Raw genomic sequence first — 11,661 nt, forward strand, 5'->3', positions numbered from 1 at the left:
CAATCATGCATGATATCGATGAAAATATCCTTGAAACTTTAAACAGGCTGGGTTGAGTTGAATTTGGGCGGGGCTGATGGATCTTACAGGAGCCCAGCCCAATTAATAGACAGCTTTTAAAACAAGGTCCAACCCCGTGCCTAGTATTTCAGCCCAAACCCATATTAAAGTAGGCCGAATATGAAATCTCAATATACTAGCCTAGCCCATTGGCAGCCCTATCTGTTGAGTGTTGATTAACTGCCCCATCAGCATATCTATGGTAATGGGGAATAGGGCTAGCCCGAGATAGAAGTCCGGGCGAAGACTTCCTTATTGCCATTGCTTGTTTGTTTTTCCAATTTTTCATGAAATGTAGCCATCATTGTTATTTTTCAGGTGTTTGGTTAAACAGGAATTATGGCTCATAAATCGAACTAGGTAAAATCATTACATTTCCATACTATAAATCTACTGATTTTACAGTAATGTACTGATGAAACAAACAATGTAATAAAATCATCGTTGCATAAAAAAATAAGTGATATCACGAGTAAATAAACATTACTCATTTACAACTATTTACCATTGTAATTGGAAAACCATACAGGCCAGTGGTAAAGAATACCTTGGACTACTACTTCTGCGGTTTGTGAATTGAGAGGGCCTCAATGATTCCTTTCCCAGCAGAGAGGGAAGTAAGCTTGGGGGTTATTAGCAGTTAATTTCATACTCTGGCTGAGCATGAGGGTTGATAGTCAGTTACTCAAAAATTGCAAACCTGACATACATTGACTCAAGCTAAACCTACTTAACTGTGTACTCATTTTAGCTCCCAAAATTAGATTGGTTGAGCAATCACCATGGGTGCATGCAAATCCCAAATAATTTCTTAGTGCCTGTGTAGCATTCAACACACTCTGCCAGAGCATCAAGTATTTCTCATCATAATATGATAGTGGTCCTGCTTCCATCGTAATCAACGCCTACCACTTAGTGGGTCATGCATACACTTAAAAAATAACATGGACCTGATGATCTTAGATATTTTACATGCGGCTTGCGACAAATTCGAGGGACATTGATAGATTCTCGAAGGGTGCCAATCATCCGTACGTGTTGATAGATTCTGGGAATGGGGTTTTATTTTTTAGCTTGGGGCTTCCACAACAAAGATCACTACACTAGGTGGATGGCATGGATGCACCGTTTACTAAATTTACACTATGATAGAAACTCTCTGCGCATCATTTACTTAGTACAAAAAATAAAAAAAAATAAAAAAATTAGACGAACTGTCAATCTGGTGGGCACCTCTTTGTATGGGCCATGCAACAAAAAATGAAACAACTGAATAATCCTGACCATCGATCCCATTTAAATAGTATCCTAAGAAGATCATTGGGTTATGACCACCAGGGAGTACAGTTCAAACCATTGGAACATGAAGCTTGTAGTCCGCATTTAGTGATTTATTGAATTGGGCCCACAATCACAATGTTAGTCTTGAATCGTGCTACCCATGATTGCCAGTTTCCTTGAACTTAATTAGGAGTTCAAGTCCTTGAGGGTAGGTGATTTCAGTTTCATAAACACAAGATGATTTAGTTAGAACCTTCTCCTTTAAAACAAGAACTTTACCTTTACACACTTCCAGCTATAAGCATGTGCGATTCTAAGCCATAATTCACGTTGTAGGTTAAGCTTAATCTAAAAGCTTTGTAGTGGATCCGGCCTCAAGACAATAACAAGGAAAACAACGAACTGACGACCTCTCTTTAGACTCTTTCACTTTATGCAGATGTACCACTGAAATCACAATATAGAGGAACAAAGATTATTATTATTATTATTTATCAAGACATTAACTACTACTTGAAAACAAACTCAAGAGCTTCCTATTCTCATTAAAACACAGTCCATAGAAATGGAACTTATTCAACAATCAATCATAATCAAACGTGAAACCCTCATAATCAACCAAAGCTATACGTATGCATTTGGATTTTCAAGGAGATATCCTTCTACTGCCTTGAACATTCCCGCCATGTTTCCCATCATCTCCTTTGTTTCATCTTCTTTCGGCAGATTACCTTCTACCGTCTCAAACTCTCCGTGAAACTTGCATACACTACCACCATTGATGCCATCTTTGAACTCCAGTGTAAATGTAGTTGATTTCACTTTCTTCCCGAGTAGGCCACCTTCGATCACTGAGTACTTGAACAAATGGTTATTGTCGTCGATCTCATCTACGCGGTCCTTCCAGTAGCTGAAGTCCTTGATGGCTGCACATTAACAAAACAAACACATTTTTTTTTTAATTATTGAATTATAATGCTGTTTTGGAACTTGTTTAAAGGCATATGAAGCACAAAAAAAAAATTATGTTAGTTACCATTAGTGAAGTTGGACTGTCTGATTGTGCCGACCCCACCATCACCTTCGAGAACAACAATGCTTGATATGATTTCAGGCACGAGCTTGGGCATGAGGTTGTGGGAATCCTTCACCATTGCCTTCCAGAGTCTCGATGGTGAGATTGGAGACAAGATTTCTTGATCCACTGTACTGGCAACCATGATTTCAATACTAATATTAATGAGTAGATATGTCTATGGTTGTCGTTTTTTAGTTAGTAGTTGGGCTCGAGCTTGTGAAAAGATGAGAACTCTCGTGAAGATTTATACATGCTTAGGGTAGAAAGAGAGGTGGGAGGAGTGAGTTCTCTTTCATAGGATTTAGCTCCATTGAATACATTGAAAATTCTCTTATATTCCATTCTTTGGCATTGTATGTTGGTTGAGACAAATCCCTTGCTTTGTATTGTAGTGAGGGATTATTGAGCATTGATCACAAACATGTGGAATAAAGCTCGTGTACATACCACACACGTGCCAGCATGGCACATACTAGTGAGATTTAATCCATCCATCGGTTTTTTCTCATGTTCAACTAGTTAAGACTTCTGACCGGTTTAGAAATTAGGTCGCGGGCTAAGGTGGGCCTCACCATGGTATTAATGAGAAGTCTTACCCGACCATCACGTGGACTGATGTATTTCTCTGTTTTAGGTGTTCGACATATGATAGGTGTGGCCTAATCCTTACTGTTGGGGCTCACCCGAATGACTGTAAATCCCATGTTTTGTTAATATATTTCTGGCTACCACCTTAAAATAAAATAAAATAATAATAATAAAATAAAAAAATAAAAAACGACCATCAGCTGGGTAACCTCATGTTAGGCCTGGGGGCAACAATAAGCCTCATACATAATTCTGGTGGACTAAACGATGGGAAACGGTGTACCGGGCAAAGCTCACCCTCTAAACGGTTCCTCTGGTGTGGCCCACATGAATCATATGTGGGACTTAAGTTTGGGCTCCAGCCCTAAGTTTAGTATGGCATCTAATGGTTGGAGTGGATTTTATTATGGTGAGGGTGACACAATAAGAGAAAGATCACCGTCTTTTAAAACATTGAATTCATAAGGAGATTTTTTTAGTCCGTTATAAAATAAGAAAAAAAAATTCAGGTATTTGTTGAGAGTCAAATATTGCAAATTAGACTCCAGTTATTACATGGTTTTACGAACATGATGATGCTTAATATCCTATTTTAATCATGTTTTTGGTTGCAAGGTGAATTTAGGAGCTTGGACTTAAAAGAGTCCTAAAGCCTAAATTTAATGCTAAAAAATCACCAAGGCAAGGGACGGACCCTAGGGGACCGAGATCGAAGAATTTATACACCAGATATCCGAGAAAATCAAGTGATTGAAGTTCAAGTGGCTTGAAAGTCATCCTGAATGCAAGATCACAGGGTTCCCGCCATCCGTTTAGCTCGAAACTTTATATCTATCTTGAAGACCCTAAATTAACTGTATACATCAAAAATCAGCCCTTGGATCCCTCTAAAAGTGTCCCAATGGACAAATCAGCCCACATATCAGCGATTTGGGGCTCACCTGATCTCTGGATATGCTTCAATTTTGGTTTCAACCCCTTAAATTAGATGGGAAGGTAGTTGGACAATGCAAATTCTGGAAAATATCACTGTGGGGCCCACACCAGGGACATGTGTGCACAAGGTATAGGTGCTCTCGCCTCATACCAAGGTAGGGGAGTCGGTCAGCGTGTGCTGACCCGACTCCCAGCCTAAGATGGAAATCACTGTCTCTTCCTGTGCAGGACGTGCGGACACACATCCCCCTTGCGGATCGTTGTGGGCCACCATCATAGCCCACATGATCAATCCGAGCCGACCATCATGTAGAGGGGGAAAAAGGGTCAAACCCATGTTGACCATTGGCACCCATACACGCGCACGTGCCGGCCTTAGCGACCACAAACAGATTGCCCTGCAATGTCCAAAACAATTGCAGCGTAATTACTTTAGTGGGCCATATCAACGGTCGACCAAAAATACCCCTTCCCGACCGATTTTTCACCTGGAATCCAATAAATGGGCATGGTTGGATAACGGAACCCTTCCCTACGTTCATAATTCCCTTGGATTGATTGTGGATTGGCTAAACTTTTGTTGTTTGCTTTGTCTCATAGGCATGGTTTTGTGATGGAATCAAGTCGAATTTACATTCTTCTCATCTCTTGAAAACTATATCAAAAGGAAGTTCATATTTGTGTTTTAATGAATTATCTTCCAACTGGATGAAGATAAGACTCTAAATCCAGTTGTGTTCTTGAATCAAGCGTAAATCTCTCTGATCTCTACAAGTGGATCCTTGGAATCCTTAGTTTCTCACCTTTGAATTTTACAAGTTTTTAGTTAAATAATTCACAATTCTTCTCTTACAATCACTTGATTTAGATTACATCTTCACCTAGTTCTAGTTTGAGCTACTTTTAGATTATGCATAAGATTTAGTCCGCGTGGATTCGACCTCGATCTTACTGAGATTATTACTACATCATGACCCTATACTTGGGGTGTAAACAGTATTTGATTGAATAATGTTTGTATGATTTATTGATTATACAACTAATAAAAAAAACATGGACCTTGATTCAAAATTACCCAAGTAAAACTTTTCTAAAGCCTAATTTCCCAATTCATTTAAAATATTCGAAAGCAAAACTCATCTAATGCTTAAGTTGGCAAATTTAGAAATGTATAGATAAACCTTACTAGAACATTTCTAGCATTATTATAAGTAATTTCTAAAAAGATGAAAAATCATAAAACTCTAAAAATAAGGAAATACAGTGAAAATAGAAATTACTAAAAATAGTCAAAATTTCTAAAATTACAATTTTGAATCAAAGTGTGTTTTTCTGCAAAAAGGTTTGTGACCTTCTATGCAAGTCGGTTAACCCCGAAACCATTGTTACATAAAGATCAATGGGTTATGCATTTTGTGATGATGCATATCAGAAGTTATAAATGATTTACGATCCACACTTCGAACGACAATTTCTCCTTCTGCTGAATGAATTTCTTTGATCCAAACACGCCTAGACCCAGTTATAATATGCCCTACGTAGGATTGGACCCTGATCTGATCGACTACTTTCACTTTCGATCGAGCTTCTTTTGGTCCAGCCGTGCGAAGAATACATCTTTGGCATATCAAACATCAGGTGAACATGCCACACGGTCACTAGGGCACTATAGGTTTGGGATCCGGTACATCAATCAGAATGGCACTACTCTTTTGATGCTTAGGCCTAAGAATCCGCTTGATCCACCAGTCAGGTGGACCATAGCTCGCAAATATATTTGTGTGAAACTGTTGTTTTTATATACACCTGTTTACAATATAGTAGCCTGGTTGGACCAGATTTTATTTTTGGGAAACAATGTAAGAGCTCAGCAAACCGATGGATGGATTAATAGATCTAACAAGTATGTGCCATGCTCTCGTGTGTTGCATGTACACAAGCTTTCTGGCACATGTATGCGCTTATCAAAGCTCAATATTGTCTCAGCTACAGTACAAAGCAAGGGATCTCCTCTTTTTCCGTTATCATTTGTCTCAACCTGCATACATTGCCTAAGATAGGAATATATTAGAATTTTGAATGTATTCGATGGAGCTAAATCCTATGAAAGAGAACTCACTTCTCCCACCTCCCTTTCTACCATCAGCATCTATAAATCTTTCCGCATCTTCTCATCTTTTCGCAAGCTCAAGCCCACCCACTTACTCAAAAACCACGAGTACCGGAGACGTTTATATCCATTAATAGTATTGAAATCATGGTTGCTGGAACGGTGGGTCACGAAATCTTGTCTCCAATCTCACCATCGAGACTCTGGAAGGCAATGGTGAAGGATTCCCACAACCTCATGCCCAAGCTCATGCCTGAAATCATATCAAGCATTGTCGTTCTGGAAGGTGATGGTGGGGTCGGCACGATCAGACAGTCCAACTTCACCGATGGTAACTAACATAATTTTTTTTTTCATACTTCATACGGCTTTAAACAACTTCAATAACAGCATTATACTTCAATAAAAAAATGTGTTTGTTGTCTTAATATGCAGCCATCAAGGACTTCAGTTACTGGAAGGACCGCATAGATGAGATTGACGACAATAACCGTTTGTTCAAGTACTCAGTGATTGAAGGTGGCCTACTCGGGAAGAAAGTGAAATCAACTACATTTACACTAGAGTTCAAAGATGGCATCAATGGTGGAAGCATATGCAAGTTTCATGGGGAGTTTGAGACGGTTGAAGGTAACCTGCCGAAAGAAGAGGAAACCGAGGAGATGATGGGAAACATGGAGGGAATGTTCAAAGCAGTAGAAGGATATCTCCTTGAAAATCCAAATGCATATGTTTAGCTTTGGTTGATTGTGAAGCTTTCACCTTTCATTTTGCTTGATTGTTGAATGAGTTCCATTTCCCTGAACTGTATTTTCATGGGAATAGGAAGCTCTGGAGTTTGTTTTCCAGTAGTAGTTAATGTCTAGCTAATAATCTTTGTTCCTCTATATTGTGATTTTAGTGGTACTTCCACAAAGTGAGAGAGTGTTAAAGAGGTTCTCTTTGTTATTTTGTTTATCAGTGATTTGAGGCCGGATCTACTACAAAACTTTTAGGTTAAGCTTAACCTACAACACAATGTGTGGCACCCACCATGATTTGTGCATGAAATTCAATCCATCTATCATGTGTGGCGCCGTCATTCGATGGGACTTATTTGAGAACATGAGGAATCTCACATGATGCAGTTGGGGGTTCGGCCGTTTCATGTGGGTGCGGCACTGCGGCACTCAAATCATGGAGTTTCTTGAGTTTTAAACTAAGGCTAGGATTGTCTCGGGGATGCAAGGCTATTAAGACTCGACATTCAACATCTAAGAACATGGCTGAACAAGGGCTGTATATTATTCTTTTGAAAGGGAAAGTTGATGTTGTATTTGATGTCTTAAATCTAGTTAGATACAGGACCGGTCGATGCCATCAATAGACTGTTCGATGGCATCGAACTCGATGCCAACAACATACTATTTGATGTCACATTCCATGGCATTGAACAGTACCGATTCCGAATCCACAGAACTTCTCTGGACACCTCACAGAGACTTCTCGAATCCACGAGGAAAGAAAGCAGAAAATAGAAATAAATTCCAGTAAATTCGAAATTGATTGATGAATAATTAAAAACGAGTTCACAACCCTTTAAATAAGGGTACCAAGCAATGTGAAAGAAATTAGAATCAAACTACAACTCAAACTCCTAGAATCTGCGACTTACTATAAATAGTAAACTTATTATTTATAGACGGTCATGATGTCTACTAGTGTGCAAGGTTTTCGGCCAAAAATAGTAAGTGTCCTATTTCGCTTCACCGAACCGTTCTCCTAATTATTCTAAGCTCTTTTCACATTGGGCGCAACTCCTAAAGCCCGATGGATGAAGAGTTATAATCAAACTAAAACTTACTATTTATAGTAAAAACGAAATTAAAATAGGGAAATGACCATCGATCAAGGGGTTTTTTGCAATTCTGGGCTGCGTAACTCGGCATAGCAGGGTTGGTTGGCTAAAGTAGCTCGTTCTACCCTAAAATCATATATTTTATGTCAGATAACTCATTCCGGATTGCAAGATACGCCCGATCTAAGGTCTGATGGTCCAGATCACTTCTGTCGTCGACCGGGCCTTTTTTGATCCATCTTGGCCATGAGACTGTCCGCGACCTGCTCTACATCAGATGCCAACAACATACTATTTGATGTCACATTCCATGGCATTGAACAGTACCGATGACAGCAATTTTAAGCAGAGTTGCGATTTTGTCTGATTTGTACTCTCTCTCTGTCTCTGTCTCTGTCTCTCTCTCTCTCTCTCTCTCTCTATATATATATATATATATATATATATATATATATAGGAGTGTAAGTAGGATTGGGGGATATTTATAGGGTTTCTAATTCGCCAAGGGTTTTAAAGGGTGTAGGAAGGGGGTGATTCAAGGTTGTGATGTGGTTTTTTCCGTAATAGTTTTTCCATGTTAAATCGATGTGTCTCCTAGATTCATATTTGTGTGCTTCCGCGACCCCCAACCGTTGCCCTAGCTTTAATGGCATATCACAAATAAACTGTTCTTTCTTCCACCTGGTTTCACTGGGTGGTTTAAATGGGTCCCGCAGAGCTTGTGGGACCCAGTTTTTCAGATGGCAATATCGAAAAGTCCGTGGTTTCCCAATTATCGCAATTCTGCATGTTTCTTACGTGTTTTGATCGAACACGTGATGGAGCATGGTTGGTTAGGATTTCCAGCTGTTTACGTTCCTCAGATTCGTTTTAAAGATGAGTTGGAAGGATGACGAATGGTTTGTTGGACATATGCCAGTGGAGCCCACTAGTGGGAAATCACTAGTGGGTGGGTCACATGTGTTTAGGCGTCTTCCTTTCAGTTGCATTTCAATTTCAAATTTGAATTTAGTTTTAGATAGGGAGATAATGATAAGACCAGATAACTTCTGGTCTCATCTAAACTCCCACCCTTGGATAAGGCTCTCGTCTAAATATATGAAAAATAACGAGTAAAAATGAGGAATAGTGGTATATAGATAATTGTCCATTTAGCTTACCTTTGGGACAATCTAAACCCTATATCGTGATCCGGGGCCATCTATACCGTACAATCAATGGGGTGATTAGACCCATCTGCTCCAGTAGTGAATAGGCGGGCCACTGAATCTGGACCATCTTCGACTTTTTGAAGGTTCCATATCGTGTAGACCGTCAGATCTTGAGGGCTCACACTTCCGCACTTCCTATCAGTGGTAGCAGAGCCATCTCAGCGGCAGATCTCTGATTAATTATTTTCATAAAAAAAGGTAAATGACCCTTTTTTGTTTTTTGACTCATGGTTTTTGAATGGTATCAGATCAGTGTGCACACTGTGACTCTTGATGTACACATGCTACACGGATGCATGTGCACACGTAAAATCTGGACTCATGGATGAGCATGTTGTGGACAGTACTGCACACTGCATTTGATATTTTTTATTGAGTGGATGGATGGCGTGGATAAAAAACCATACATCAGAGGGGCCCCACAGAGCCCCTACTTAGACCGAGCCTGTCTAGGCAGGGGCAGGACGTAATATATACCAGCAAATTACTTGCGTGCTACATCCAACCATCCAATATTTTGGGCCAACCAATCAGATTAGGTAAAATCCAGCCCCATCTATTTATCAGGAAGACCACACTTGTACTCCGTTATTTATTAGCGGCTGTACATTATTTTTCATGGTGTGGCCCACCCGATGATAAGATTCAGCAGAATTTTGCATAAGGTGATTATAGTCATGATCCAACCTATTCGACGGTGTGGATGTCGCACGCACACTATAGATTGGAGGTTATCTGATGGGCGACAGAAACCTTCCGTCCAATAACTTGGATGTCAGAATTTCTCTTTTAAATATATTTAATTTATTAGAGCTTTGGGTTAAATCCAATGGTTGGATCAATCTTATTATCGGATTGATGGAAGTTTATTAGAGGTTAGGATTGGTCAATCAATGTGGCCCATATAGTTTTTGAGTGCCCGAGTATAAAGCATCATCGTCCGCCCGAGTATCAAACTTCCTTTTTGGTTGATCATGTATCCTACGTTAACAAGGTCATACGATCCCGCCATGTACTGCGGTGCTAGTTGAATGGCCTTCCCACTTTTCTTTGAAAGCAATGGTAGATACCGTAGATACCGTACAGCTGGTAAAACTGGAACATGATACAGCATCTCTCCACAGTCTACACGCGGTGAGGCAACGTTTCATCTGAAACCCCTCATTTGGTGGTCAATATCGTGGATGGTCAAGATCTCAAACTTCTCCTATGGTGCAATCCTAACCATCACTTTTCTCCATTTTATAGCATTGAAAGTATACTATTAACCAGTTTTTTTTTGAAGAAACATACTTAACCGATGGATAGGATCAAGAATAATTAATCATTGGCCATCCCAAGTAGGTGCAACTAGATGGACGGTATCGATTGGTACATTACCCTGCCATGTGTACCGTAAGAAGATGAAAGTACCATATTTAGTTCTATTGGATCTACCGTACCATTTTCTTGCAGGTAAGGATATCCTTGGTGGAACACTGGAACCGGATTGCCCATGTGTAGCGAGTAAACTTCATGGGACCATCTTAGATGTAGAAAATCTTTTTTGGAATCTTAACGGGGCAACAAAAGTTTTGGATGAAGCTAATATTTGGGTTTCCCCTCATCCAAGTACGTGTTGCCGTATCAACATATTGGACGGCAAATGAATATCCAAGCCCTTAATATGCTTTCATCTTTGAGTCATGCCTAGGAAAATGGACGGGTCATGCCTAGCAAAACGGACGGATGGTGATACAATCTACTTTGAGAATTAGTGATCTAGAGATTATTAGCGATCATTAGTTTATTCTATTCACTATTGATCAAGATATCATTAATAATCAAAACGATCATCAATCATGATGATCAATGTTAATGAAATGATCCATCATCAACAATGATCATTAACGGTAATGGTCGGATCCATCGCTAATGGACATAATCACTGGTGATGATAGAACTCTCTTTATGACTAAGCATTTTATTTTTAAATCTAATGATAATGTTTATATGTGTAATATAAGTAGGCTTGATGTGATTTAAGCAATTTTTCATTGGAAAATAGAAAACTTAGTGATAGAATGTTCCATAAATATAAAAGTTGTGCATAACCTAAGTAAGAGTTAATTCTCCTCCACCAAATGATGCATGCAACCTGTGATGAAATGTTACACGTTATACAAATATATTCTTATAAAAGCATCAAATTTATCTTAAAAAGAGAACTTGATTGATCTATACCGCCCATTCGGGTATGTAGACTTTTAAATCTCGTTAAGATGTGTTGAGTATTTTTATACCTTGAAAATTTGAATAACACATAGAAATGCTAATGATTAGTGTCAATACCTTAGATCATAGCTAAGTAGTAATACTTGATGCAATATAGAGATGACCATCAAAGCTCTAATCATTAAACAACTTAAAGGACAACAATTCGACAGTAACCACTACAAAGACTGGTCCCGCGCGGTGCGAAGCCTTATGGATGAGGACGATATATCGCATACACTCAATGAGGTTCAAGAGGAACCTATATTGGCTGAGAACGAAAATTTAGGAGAACATAGGGCGGCAA

The 11,661-nt window shown here is 39.2% G+C and overlaps 2 protein-coding genes across 2 annotated transcripts; one reads left to right on the plus strand and one right to left on the minus strand.

Annotated features, from left to right (window-relative positions):
- Window positions 1-1,965: 1,965 nt before the first annotated feature.
- LOC131255126 (major strawberry allergen Fra a 1.07-like) lies at window positions 1,966-2,561 on the minus strand. The gene is made up of 2 exons (XM_058255821.1): window positions 2,378-2,561; window positions 1,966-2,267 (listed from the first exon to the last, which is right to left on the minus strand). Exons 1-2 carry the CDS (start codon window positions 2,559-2,561, stop codon window positions 1,966-1,968), a joined length of 486 nt encoding a protein of 161 aa, XP_058111804.1.
- Window positions 2,562-6,200: 3,639 nt separating this feature from the next.
- LOC131255127 (pathogenesis-related protein STH-2-like) lies at window positions 6,201-6,790 on the plus strand. The gene is made up of 2 exons (XM_058255822.1): window positions 6,201-6,384; window positions 6,489-6,790. Exons 1-2 carry the CDS (start codon window positions 6,201-6,203, stop codon window positions 6,788-6,790), a joined length of 486 nt encoding a protein of 161 aa, XP_058111805.1.
- The last annotated feature ends 4,871 nt before the right edge of the window (window positions 6,791-11,661 follow it).

Source organism: Magnolia sinica, chromosome 9, assembly GCF_029962835.1.
Source record: "Magnolia sinica isolate HGM2019 chromosome 9, MsV1, whole genome shotgun sequence".
NCBI classification, from domain to species: domain Eukaryota; kingdom Viridiplantae; phylum Streptophyta; class Magnoliopsida; order Magnoliales; family Magnoliaceae; genus Magnolia; species Magnolia sinica.

Bases quoted from the DNA above. Each gene is read 5' to 3' on its own strand.
- LOC131255126 (XM_058255821.1), bottom strand. From the start codon at position 2,561: ATGGTTGCCAGTACAGTGGATCAAGAAATCTTGTCTCCAATCTCACCA. The intron at 2,268-2,377 runs GTAACTAACATA...GTTAATGTGCAG, and splicing joins ACAGTCCAACTTCACTAATG to CCATCAAGGACTTCAGCTAC.
- LOC131255127 (XM_058255822.1), top strand. From the start codon at position 6,201: ATGGTTGCTGGAACGGTGGGTCACGAAATCTTGTCTCCAATCTCACCA. The intron at 6,385-6,488 runs GTAACTAACATA...CTTAATATGCAG, and splicing joins ACAGTCCAACTTCACCGATG to CCATCAAGGACTTCAGTTAC.